Here is a 12,451-nt window from a genome sequence, read left to right as displayed (position 1 = left end):
AAAGGACTCACATTCCCATATACTTCTATTTCAACCCATAAATAGAACACAAAAGGACCGTGAAGAGCACCATACACAGATCACATTCTCATATACACTTATAAACCCAGTAGGAGTTAAGGCTACATGGAAATGCATTTTCACTCAAGTGAAAAATGAGAGCACCAAGATAAAGCTTTATAGTGACTGTGGCAAAGTTATAACATTAAGACAGCCAACTAGAAAAAAAAAAAAAAACAACAAAAAAACCCCCACAATGCTACATACATAGAAACAAAATGCTGGGATTCAGATTTGAACGCATTTTGAGTAGTTACGTAACTGAAAAGCAGCAGGATTAGCTGGACTCACAGTGACTGACATGGTAACATGCACCTTGTAAAAAAATCAAGCACGCTCCTCTCAAATCACGTCACTGCTCGTGCTGTGCAGAGGACGTGCTTTAGGGAGCGTCCCTCTCTCAAACCATCATAACACGTCAGACCAAGCCCCAGAAGCCAGTCCGCAGCAGTTCAGCTGCAGACCGTAACCAAGGGAGTCCAGAAAGAGGTAACACACAATAAAGCACAGTACCTGAAAACCTGCCTTTGTCTATCAATTCTGTTATAGATGGAAAATATGCATTTTAGTAGGTCTGACCTAAGGACAGGTGGTTCTTCAAAGGCCATCAGACTGTTCTTTCAGACCTACATTGTGCCACATGCCAGGAACGTGTGGGTGCAGCCAGTAGCACAGGCTTGGGCAGCAGGATCCTGCTGCTGGGCTGTCAATAGCTTCACATATTCTGGGATGCAACAGGTGGCTGAACTGGGAGCTACCCAGTGAGATGATGCAGTAAATCTGCACTTAGTGAGTAGGGTTTCAGCAGTTCCCTCCTGCTGCATGTAAGAGCCCAGCCTTCCACTTCCATTGCCTCTTCATGGATTCCAGCCTAGAACAGCTGTAGAAAAAAGGACAACATGCAGCGTGGAGCTTTCTTAGACTAAACACACCAGATATAAGGAGGGGACTAACAAGTATAGTTTGTTTTTTCTGTAGCCATTTGTTTGTATCTGTAACAACTCTTCCAGAAACACCACAGCAAACAATACCAATTCTCCAGCCGTAGTCCAGTGCATTAGCCTCTCATGGCCTCTCAGCATCACATCAGTAACAGAACACCAGTTTAGTACAGCAGTCATCTGTCCATTAGGGTACGAAAGACAAAGCTGAATGCCAGCCTCAATCCCAGATATACACAGATATTTAAAAAAGTAATTTTCTACAATACATTTGTCCTAGGTTATGTGATGTAGACCATTAATCCTTCCCTGCAGGAGCAATGCTAGCTTCAACCGACACCACAAACTTCAGAACACAGTTGTCTGCCTTTTGTAACTGAATTTGCACAAATGAGAACAAAAAAAGAAAAAAACAAACTGATCTGCTCAAATTTACCACTCAGGAAAAACAGTGAATTGCTAGTTTTTTTGCAGTGGCAGGAGGCAATGTGGCTGCAGTAACCACGGCTTCACATTCAGGCAAGAGATGCTTGTTCTAGCCCTAAAAGAATGAGGTACTGTCTGAAAGAAACACATCATTAGCAACATGCCTACAGCCTAACAGTACCAGAGCCACCATAAACTTTGAGCATATATTGGTATTTTTGCCTCAGGAAAGAGGAAATGTCGTTTTCCTGATAATGCTGAGCACCTTTGTTCATTAATTTTAAAAACGCACCTTCAGGATCAGCTGTAGTTTACCAAGCCTGCTCTGCGGGTGCTATTCTCGCTACAGAGATACCTCTCCATAAAAGAGCTTTAGCATCACAGGTGGTGAAAACAAGCATGTGACATGGTCTGCAATCTACCTTCAGCTCAGCCTCCAAGGCTTGATCAGCAGAGCTGAGGGGACTCTTGCTCATCTCTAATGCCATTTTGGCCACAGTGTCACAGTGAGACAAGCTGCTGGCATTATTGACTTCCTTGTGCCATCAAGTACAAGATACAAATAAACACAAGATGATCAGTGGTGAGCCCAAAACCCAGCTGCTCTGGGCTTTGTCACTCCCATTTTAAGCACCTAAAAGCTTCCCACAGCACAGCCACCTTTTCGTTTGAAGGAAGATAGGAATGTTCATTAATCTACACAGCACATCTAGGAAACAGCAACCGCAAGTCAGTTTATAAGCTGGTGCAAGGCAACCAACCCATTTAGTAGTCTATTAAAAGAAAGTTTGGGTTCTGACTTAACAGTAAGTAAGACTTCTGTGCATTAATGAGCTTATCTAACTAAGCAGTTCAAGGTACATTGGCTGCCAGAGTTCTCATCCAGGAGGAAACCAGGAGAGGTCCTAAAGCTCCCACTCAGAGGGTAAATCACCAACTGTAATGATTTCTGCATTCCAGAAATCAATATGATCTTGGACAAGTAACAACAGTTGAAGCAGGAGGGGGATTAGTCAGGCTGCTCTGGCAAACAGGACTTATTCAGAAAACCAGCCCTTTCAGGCCAGCGCTAGCCATTGTCAAACCAAAAGGCTTAAGGCTTACAACAATGTCATGACTCCACCAGCTAATCTGAGCATCTAAGCTTTGCTTAGAGGGCTGCATTAGCCACTGTCCAGGAGGCCATGGCTGCACTTGATTTTAAACAAGAGTAGCGGCGACCACTTCATCCTGGGGAAGACAGGCTGCGTAATTTAATTAAGAGGCAATACTGTGAGCTAAAGAGCTACTGAGATAAACCCATCAGTTTCAGAGAAACTGTTCCTATTTTAAACCCAATCCCATAAATCCCCATAACCAGTGGGCAGGAAGAAGAGCACATCCAGCTCTTAGCAGGCTCTCCTCCTACGGGCTACTTCTGCGTGTAAGACTGCACACAGCCAGTCTAAAGAACAGCAAGAGATCAATCCTGACACAGGGAAGCACAAGAAGCTTCCTTACTTAACACGGCCTCTCCACCTCATTCCGTGTCCAACCTTATCTGAGCAGCCTCAATGCCTTCTTCAATTTCTACCAGCTCTTCCAAGGCAGTTTTGAAGTCAGTCCGAAGCAACTTCCACTTGCTTTTCACTCTTGAGCTAGAAACCTGAACAGCAACTTGCATTCTATTGATCTTCTAACAGCAGAGGTTAGAGACAAGGACTGCAGCCTGAGTAAGAGCTTGTATTCTGCAGGCCAGCGATGTTCTGGGTGCCCTGACTGGCCAGTGTTTCTCTCTGCTGTCACTATGGAGCAGATCACTGCCATTTCACATTCTGTGCCTCAGCCTACAAGCTTTTAGCTGAGCTGCCCACCTCCCACTGAGATCAAAATAATATACAGCTTGCTGGTAACTTTTAACTCTGTAGGTCGTTCACCAAAAGAGAGAGGCTGACTCTGCCATACATGCCAGTTATATTTGAGCATCCCAGGCTGCACTTCTGTCCATCCTCCAATTAACCCCAAGAACAGCCTTTAAATACTCTAATGGTCTTTAGTAGTATCAGCTTAGAAAACCAGTACAAGACATTGTGCCACAAAAGACAGTTTTAGCTTTATGATTTCTTGATGCAGGGATGAGACAAGGCAAGTTTAATGCGGTTCACAGGAAGTTTCTTTACAAAGCCTGTTTTGTTTAGTGATAGTTCCCATTCCATGAAAAAAAAAAGAGCTACTATCAAACCAGAGTGCATTTCCAGTTATCTGTGCCTCAAAGAACTCAAGATGTAACCCCTCACAGCCTCCAGACTCAACCTTTCAAAGGCCAGAATTGTGCTCTCTCAGGAAAAGGAAGACGACAGCCATAACAACCTTCAAGGATATCTCAAATGCTCTCCCTGGGAGAAAACACGGCCAGTTTGCAGCACAAAGAACACCAGGTACCTTTGTCACTAGATATCAGTAACATGGCACTTCCTACAGAAGAAAAATGATGTCTCCCTTCTGACAGGGAAAATAAGGAAGCGGGCAGTTTGGCAGCATCTCCTCACATTAGATTGTCCCTGCAGCAAAACTCACAGGGACAAGCACAGCTTTTACTACAGCAAAAAACAGCAGCTGCAGCTGTGACAGCATTTAAGCAAGTATTGCCCAAGACACCACATGAGCCCATACGGTTAGAAACCTGCAATACCTGGACTTCTGAGCCGCAGAAGCCATCCAGACTCACCTATCTGGGAAAGTTCCAGGCCTGGATTTCGGCAGCCTAAGGCTAAAGCTTGACAGCAGCTTTGTCATATACTAAAGCAAGTAGAAAACAGAACGTGGAATCACATAGCTTACATGGAGAAGACTGGGATCAAAAGTGAGTCATTTCCTAGTGAGGAGAGAAGTCAACTGCAGTGGATGATAAGCACGGGCTGCATTTCCTGAGCTTTACTGAATCCAAAAACAGAACCCAGGGAAGAACGGAAGCGCATCTGGAAGAGCCATTGGACGACAGCCCATTTTAAGCCTCAGAACCAGCACAGCTCAGCATCAGTTCTGCCTCGGCAGGTTTGCCGGGGGGAAGCTGGAGGCTGCCAGCCGTGACCTCGCTAATTCCCGTTCGTGACAGTAGCCGAGGCAAATAATTTTAGGGGAAGGTCCTGCCCGATCCGAGCGGGAGACCTTTGCTCAGGCTGAGCCGGCGCAGCGGAGCGGGCCCTTCCCGGCGGGCTGTGCCACCCGGGTACCAGCGGATAGCCCGGTAACAGAAACCATTACTACACTCCCTCAGCCCCAAGCAACGTTTAGGCGGGTTACCGAGCTGCGGCGGGGCTGGGGCCGCCCGACACTCCCTGACCGGGGCTGATGGAACCGCCGGCAGCCCCAATCCACTCCCGCACGGCTCGGCGGGCAGCCCCGCGCCCCTCCGCAGGGGCAGCCAGCGGGGACCCCCCCCTGCAGCAGAGCCCCCCGAGCCTGTCAGGCCGCGCCCCGCGGGGTAGGCCCGCGGACCCCCACCCCGCGGACACTCAGGGAGCCGCCACCAGCGGCAGCTCGGCCACCGCCCGGGCGCGGCCGCACAGCGAGCCTCGCCGCAGGAAGCCTCCCGGAGAAGCGAAAGCGGCCGTGCGCCGCACTGGGGAGCGGGAGGACGGCCCCGGTCACCTCACCTGCCGCTGCCCGCCGCCGCTCGCTGCCCAGCGCCCAAGATGGCGGCCGCCGCCCCCCCTTCCTCCGCGCCCCCCCTATCACTGCAGAGCCGCCGCGCGCATGCCCCGCCCGCGCCCCGCCGCCCTGGCGCATGCGCCGCCGCGGGGAGGCGGAGCTCGGCGGCCGGCGGGGGCGGGAAGGGCAGTCCCGCGCGGAGCCTGCCGGGAGTTGTAGTCCCGCGGCGCGGGGCGCGCTGGGAGTTGTAGTCCGGGGAGGCGGCGTGGCCGCCACGCCCACGCGTGGGACAGCGCCGGGGCGGGGACCGCCGGTAGGGCACAGGGCTGCGCCCGGGCAGGGAGGCTGCGCCACCCCCGTAGAGACCCGATGCCACCCCCTCGTCCACGGGGCTGCTGGCTCCCCCCGCCCCAGCACCGCGCAGGGCACCGGCAGGCCCGGGGCGCGCCCGCTCCCCCTCCCGGCACCGCTGCGAGCGGCTGCGCCCAGCGCCGGGCAGCGCCCGCCGGCAGGCCGGCACCGACCCGACCCCTCTGGGGCCCGGGGTGAAGCGAGCGGCCGCGGACCGGCCCCGCACCGGCGAGCCCCCGGGGGAAGGTCAGCTGGAAAACGGGCTCAGGCACAGGGTGCCCCGGTCCTGCTGGGATCTCCTGCACGGTGAAAGGCGGGAGGACAGAACAGGAGACTGGGGAAAAACAAACAAACAAAAAAAAAACACCAACAAAAAAATACCAGAAGGCAGGAGTCCAATAAAACTATGTTTATAAATAAAAACAAGGAGAATGGTTTTGTTTTTATAAAACCCAGCGGGCAGGGCAGGGCATGAGCAGTGGCTGGGGAAGCTGCTGGGTGGCATCAGGAGCGGGGGGACAGGCAGGAGCCTGCGGTGCCGAGATGGGGACAGGAGGGCGGCAGAGAGCAGGCAAGGTGACTCCAGCAGGCAGAGGGACAGGAAAGGCTTCAGGGAGTCACAGGGAGATGAACTGACAGCACACGATGCTGGCAGAGGGGTTGCAGGGGCAACGCAGACCCCAGAGGAGCAAAATACATTTAATCTCCAAAGTATAAAAACTGCAAACACGAGAAAGACAAAAAGAGGTAACGGTCGCAGAGAAAGCCACGGCGCGGCAGGAGGAGCAGGCGTCGGGGCACCAGCGCCGCGGGGAACAGGGCTGATTGTGTTCATATTGTACCGTGCTTGACCCTGGACATGGGGAAGGGGCGGCCCCAGCTCAAGGCACCTCTCTGAGCACCCAGAAGAGGAAGGAAAAAGGACAGAGAGCACCAGAGCACATGGACTCAACTGTTCTGACACACCTGCAGCCACCAAGGCCATGGTTCGGGCTGCAGCCTCGCTCCCCAGACAGCTCAGGTCACTATCCAGCGACAGCAGGGCTGTCCCAGAGCCCCGTCCCTCCCGGCAGCTGGGCCAGCAGCACACCTGGTGCCGGGTCGGGGGAGGCAGACTGGGACCCTTCATCAGGCAAATACAAGGGACCTCCATCTTTCTCCAAAGCATGAAAGCGAACTAGCTGTGCCCTTCCCTCACCCTCTAACTCCATCCAGGCCCTTGAAGATGTCACACCGCTGAGCAGCAGCGCGACAGCTGGAGGGGGAAGCCACAGCTGGCATGGCCAGCCCCGGCGTGGGACAGCCCCTACAAAGGGGACAGGCAGCAGCGTCTGGCAGGCAGGAGGGCAAAAAGCAGGACAGAGGGAGCAGAACTCTGCCCTTGTATCCCACCGTGAGTACCCAAGAGCAGGTGCAGGGCCTTGAGTCACACAAGACTGTGCAGGAACATAACGCTGCTCTGGGCTGAACACAGAGGCACAGCCCCAAACTGCCCAGCCTGGGCAGGGCGAAGGAGGACTCAAGACGTGGGAGGAAAGAGGGAAGTGGGAGCATCTCGCCGCTCCCTGGAGGCACTGAAGCCCTGGAACATTCACGCGTTAGCCAAAAGGCAACTACAACGGGGTTTAAAATGCATATATAAGGCTGGCCCCTGCTCCCCTCTCAGGGCTGCGGGAAGGGCAGGGCGTCTTCCGTGAGGGGGAGGAAAGCAGCCATCTTCAGCGCCAGGCGTGCCCAGCGCCCTTGGAGCTCCGTGTCCTCCTGTCGGGCCACGCCACGCTCCAGCTCTCCCCCCCACAGACGGCAGGCTCAGAGAAAGTCAAACACCCCGTAATTCTTTGCTGCTTGATAGAAGAAACACAAAAGGGTGAAAAGAAAGAAGAGATGTTTAGGGCAGAAGGACTGAAGCAGCAGTGACACACGGGCAAGCAGCACAGGGCGCCGGGACGGATGCAGATTAATGGGGTTAGAGAGGACGGCAGGGGGGAATTACCATCGGCAATACACAAGTCTGGTGGCAGGATGGGCTGGCAGCACCCAGCAGGCCTGCCAGGCCCGTCCACCCTGCTCGAGGAGGGATTAGAATCAAGGTTTAGTTCCATTTATTATTTTTTTTTCCCTTTTTTTTTCGTTATCAAGACCAAAAAAAAAAAACCCAACAAAAAAAAATCAAAAACAAAACCCAAAAAACAAGGGGTGAAGCCAGGGCTGGTCCTAGGAGACAAACAATAGGGATGGAGGAGGGAAGGAGGGGCAGCAGACAGACAGGGGATGGGTGCTTCACATTACATCCACAAAGAACTCACTGGGGTTGCCCATGGCCATTCGGAAGGACTGTCTACTGGCTGTCAGTTCGGGGGGCACAGAGGCCAGGTCACGGCCCGGCGGCGCCCCGGGAGGGCCCATGGCTGAAGGTGGTGGAGGCATCAGCAACATGGGGGGGCTGAAGAGAGGGGGGAGGCCGGGCGGCCCGTAGGACTGCTGGCTGTGGTGGCTGCGGATGCTGTGAGCCAGCGAGTGCTGGCTCCGCTGGCTGTGCTGGCTGGCCGGCACCGAGCGCTCGCTGGCCGCGCGCTCGCGCCGCATGCTGCTCCGCGTGGTGTGGTCCGACTCGCTCCCGCTCCCGCCTGATTTGGACTCCCCGGTCTTCTCTCTCTCCTTCCTCCTCTCGCTGCCGCTGCGATTGGAACCGCTGCTCCGGCTCCCTGTGAAGCGCATGGGGCAAGTTCAGGTGACAGCTCAGGTGAACCAGGATCCTCCTCTAGGTGAGGGAGGACTACAGCACAACCATCCACCTGCAGCCCATGCTCTCAGTCTTCTTTCAACTCCAAGGCCCACAACCCTTCTGGGACACACCTGGCTAAAGGCTTTTGTCCTGGCTCCCTACACACAGGGCCTTGCCCAAGCAGCTCTTTCCTGCTTCTGCCCTGTACTGAACAGGGCATGTGCCCACCTGCAGGCACATTTTCAGAGAATCATTTTGGTTGGAAGAGACCCTCAAGACCATCCAGTCCAACCATAACCTAACACTGGCACTAAACCATGTCCCTAAGAACTTCACCTATACATCTTCTAAACACCACCAGGGATGGTGGCTCCACCACTTTCCTAGGGAGCCTGTTCCAATGCCTGACAACCATTCACATGAAGAAATTTTTCCTAATATCCAATCTAAACCTCCACTGACACAACTTGAAGCCGTGTCCTCTCATCCTATCACTTGCTCCTTGGGAGAAGAGACCAACACCCTCCATACTACAACCTCCTGTCAGGTAGTTGTAGAGAGCAATAGGATCACCCCTCAGCCTCCTTTTCTCTGGGAGGCTGGAGTCCTTTTCACTCACCTTCGCTGTGCTGACTGCCGGCGCTGCCCCCGCCGTAGCTGTAGCCTGGGTCAGGGAAGCCGGGGTGGGGGTTGTATGGATGAGGCGGTGGATACTGATATGGGAAAGCCATAGGCCAGGGTGCAGCTCCTGGGTGGGGAAGCGGAGCCAAAGTGTCCTGATCAGAGGCACCGCTGGAGCCGTCGTGATCGTGAAGAGACAGATTAGCCATGTCTGCAAGAAAGAAGAGAAGAGGGGTTAATCCAAGCAGAAAGACAACCACATGCGACGAAGAAACTCCATGTCCACATTTGCTGATGGACAAGGATGGGGGGTACACAAGGAGATGCAAGAAACTGGCACTGCCCCTGCTTGTCACTACAACCATTTCTGCTTCCAGGCTGTGCAAGACAGAGCTGTCACACTAACACAGAGACCAGTGTGGTGGGAAAAGTGCACACCAGAGCTACAAGCTCACCCTGTCAGTTACTTGCACCATCCCTCTTATGTGAGCGGAGCCCAGTTGTGTGAGCAATGGAAGTTCACAGCCTGGAGACAAAGTCAGTAAAGACTCTGCTTTGGCTGCCCAGGAAAAAAGATCACATAGCAGGTGACACTGTCAACGCTGCTTCCAACTTCACCACTGCAGCAGCATGACAAGGGAGCTGGGATATTCTTCAACACTCTCTAACAGGGTCTGTACAACAGTCTGATGGCAACAGCTGTAGTTCTGTGCCCACAATGTCAGCAGGGCTCTGCAGGACCTCTACCCATCCATCCTCTCCCCCCACCCATGTCAAGTGCCGTACTTCCACAGAGGTCCCCGAAGATGTAATAGCACTGCTCCGAGAAGGTGATCTTGTTCACGGTGTGTCGGATATAGCCAGCCTTCAGCAGATTGCTGGCATATTTGCGGGATTCACGACGATCTGTGAAGCCCTCCACGTGGTGATAGAGCCAATCCACCACATCCGAACCTGCCACCAAACATCAGAGTTAAATACAGCAAGAGAGGAAGGCAGTGGTCCTTGAAGCAGTGGGCCACACTGGGGCCAAGTCAAAGTGGGCCAAAAGGTGAAAAGGGATGCACAGCCAAAGGTTCCATTTGGAACTCTGGCCTGGTCAACAGTTAATTTATGGTGACAGAGATGCTCCCTTGAGCATTTCCTTGGAAAACAGGCCTCCCACTCCCCACTCTGTGCCTCTCCCTCAGGCCACACAGTCTCTTACCAATGAAGGCATTGGGGATGGTGATCTTCAGCCACATGCGGTCACGCACCTCCAGGCCTGACTCTGGTGAGGCCATGGCTTTGACAATGGTGGCCATGTCGCTGTGGATGGACAGGTGAAAGTCATCGAGGCCTGTGGTGTGGACGAAGGAAGGGAGGCAGAGATGAAAGGGGACAGAAAAGACAACAGAGCTACATGGAGGCATCACATACAGGAGGAATGGGCCAGGGAACAATACATCGCAGATAGCCTTGGGGTGCATGCTGTGTAACCCCCCCTTCTGATGTTCTACCTCCCACATCAGCCATTTCCTCTTGTGCAAAACCCAGGCTAGAGATCCAAAAGCTCACAAGTGAACCCACAGAGCTCAGCAAGGAAATTCTCCACTTCTCACAAACTTACAACGAACTCCTCTCTTTTTGCCCCAGAGGAGCTTTCTAGACCCTTGCTTCATGGTTCTGATACTAGAATCACCCAAATCCTTCAGAAAGTGAGCAAAAGAGCCCTGTGCTCAGCAGGTGCCTGCTCCACTGCCAGGCTCTTTGCTCCCAGCCACCCCCATCTGCTGTCTGGGAGGGCGATTGCTCCAGGGACAAGGTGACTCCCTCCGGCCCCACACTCTCAGCTGATAACTCCCAACTGCCCTGTTTGCTCTGCACTCGCACAGACCCTGGACTGCAGCCAGACTCTTCTACTCTCCTTACGTAGAAGAGTTGAAAAAGGTGGCATTAATTCAGCCAGCCAGAACTCCCACTGATCTGAGCACCTGCCTGGTAAGAGCTGCCTCCCACTTAGTCCCCAGGCAGGGCAGAGCTTGCCCACCCCAGCTGTCCCCACGCAGATGTATTGCTCCCTTTACAGCACAGTGAAGGCGAGGAAGCCGTGCAGCGGGTGGAGCACGGAGGGACAAGGACTTACGTTCGGTCTCTGGGATGGAGCTGGTGATGGAGGAGCTGGTGGAAGTGATTGTGCTCATGGATGGACTCATACCGTACGCTGGGTAGGTGCCAGTCATCGCTGCTGTGTGAGACACCCAGGCTGCCGGGTCGATGGGCCGGATGGGCTCACCTGTAGTGAAGAAAGAGTCAGTTAGGAGCTGTAAGAAATTCTCCTCTAATCAAATCAACCTCTGGGAAGGGACAGTGACTCAAGCGCAGCCCATTCCATCCCCAGCATCTGCCGGGACTCACCCGGATCGGAGCATGGAGAGTCTGGCCCAGCCCAGATCCGCTGGGGAGCAACTGGGAGAGAAAGAAGAGAGGGAGGGTCAGCAGGAGAGGTGCAGAGGGAGAGATCCCCCTATGGCTCAAGGAGGGGGTTTCTCTTTCCTCTGGCGCCCCGAGCAAGTGACCCCCCCGCCCCAGTGAAACGCGTCCCCAGCGTGATGTGGGAAGGAGGGCTGGGCTTGTGGGCATTTTGGTCTGGGAATAGGACACAGCAGCCTCCTCAAAGGAGAGCTGAAACCCCATCAAACCCCAATTCAGTGCCACATGGAGTCACACACATGGGGAGGAACAAGACAACAACCAAGTAAGTGCCTAAGGCAGGGCTCTCACATGAGCTGGGCACCAGCGTTAAGGGTGGGTCAGCTATCCACTTACTCCTGGGTAAAGAGAAGCAGCCCCGCGGGCTGGGGTCCCAGCACTTGGCCACCGTCAGGGTGATGGGCCTGCAACAATAAGGCGAGAGTTAGAACAAGAGCTCAGTGGTACAAACCCCTGTGTGCTGGCTCTCTCCTGCAAGATGGGAAAAAGCTGCCAGTAAGTTGCCCCTGTCCCCCCCTTCAGCTATGGATTTCCTCAGTGGCATGGACAAAATGATGTGACCCTGCTGAGAGCTGATGATGACATGGCATCCCCACTAAAAGGGGACACAGACCCCAATTCACCACCATTCTGTTGGCTGCAATTCTTGCGTTGGGCATGAAAACCCAGGAATCAAAGCGACACCAAAAATTTAAGTTCTGAGCTTCTGCAGAGCCACTGGCAGAGGTGGCTGGAAGACACGACTCACACACCCCAAGCACACACTGTACAGCTGCTCACGGAGATAAGGAACAACCTGAGCACTTACCCCGGCTTGTGCACAATCTCTCTCAGCACCCGCACAGCATCATCGTTGCTCATGTTCTCAAAGTTGATGTCGTTTACCTGCAGACAACATAAAGAAGTGAGTTCCAGAGCTGTGACCAGAGGCTGAGCTCCCCACTCAGCTCAGCAGTGACTCAGCTCCCTCTTCTAAGCGCAGCTTCCTGGGTTAAGGCTGGCAAAGTGTGCAGGGAGGCTTCTGGGTCTTTTCTTACTGCTCTCCCAGGCCCAAAGATGGAGTTATGTGGGCGTGAAGTACCTGCAAGAGCATGTCTCCTGGCTCAATCCTGCCATCGGCTGCCACAGCGCCACCCTTCATGATAGAGCCAATATAAATGCCTCCATCCCCACGCTCATTGCTCTGTCCCACAATGGAAATACCCAGGAAGTTGTATTTCTCTGC

General features: G+C 53.8%; 2 protein-coding genes across 3 annotated transcripts in view; both read right to left on the bottom strand.

Moving 5' to 3' along the window:
- The window catches only part of AP2M1 (adaptor related protein complex 2 subunit mu 1), a 28,328-nt gene extending 23,174 nt beyond the window's left edge, over positions 1 to 5,154 (bottom strand). Inside the window, exon 1 of the mRNA XM_080349913.1 lies at positions 5,063 to 5,154. The gene's annotated coding sequence lies outside the window, so the exon portion shown is untranslated. The remainder of the gene's footprint in view (positions 1 to 5,062) is intronic.
- A 2,339-nt stretch (positions 5,155 to 7,493) lies between these two features.
- DVL3 (dishevelled segment polarity protein 3) overlaps positions 7,494 to 12,451 on the bottom strand; it is a 30,518-nt gene continuing 25,560 nt past the window's right edge. The window contains exons 8-16 of one of the 2 annotated variants that reach the window (XM_080349633.1): positions 12,308 to 12,447; positions 12,035 to 12,111; positions 11,563 to 11,630; positions 11,152 to 11,202; positions 10,880 to 11,029; positions 9,962 to 10,093; positions 9,541 to 9,708; positions 8,753 to 8,965; positions 7,494 to 8,113 (exon numbers count right to left, since the gene is read on the bottom strand). In XM_080349633.1, the coding sequence (XP_080205759.1) occupies positions 7,689 to 8,113; positions 8,753 to 8,965; positions 9,541 to 9,708; positions 9,962 to 10,093; positions 10,880 to 11,029; positions 11,152 to 11,202; positions 11,563 to 11,630; positions 12,035 to 12,111; positions 12,308 to 12,447 (1,424 nt within the window). In that variant the 3' untranslated portion in view covers positions 7,494 to 7,688. The remainder of the gene's footprint in view (positions 8,114 to 8,752; positions 8,966 to 9,540; positions 9,709 to 9,961; positions 10,094 to 10,879; positions 11,030 to 11,151; positions 11,203 to 11,562; positions 11,631 to 12,034; positions 12,112 to 12,307; positions 12,448 to 12,451) is intronic. The other variant, XM_080349634.1, reaches the window with a different exon arrangement.

This window comes from Nesoenas mayeri (genome assembly GCF_963082525.1).
Source record: "Nesoenas mayeri genome assembly, chromosome: 9".
Taxonomy (NCBI): domain Eukaryota; kingdom Metazoa; phylum Chordata; class Aves; order Columbiformes; family Columbidae; genus Nesoenas; species Nesoenas mayeri.
The sequence above is the reverse complement of the archived record's forward strand: the minus strand, read 5'-3'. Positions and strand labels throughout refer to the sequence as shown.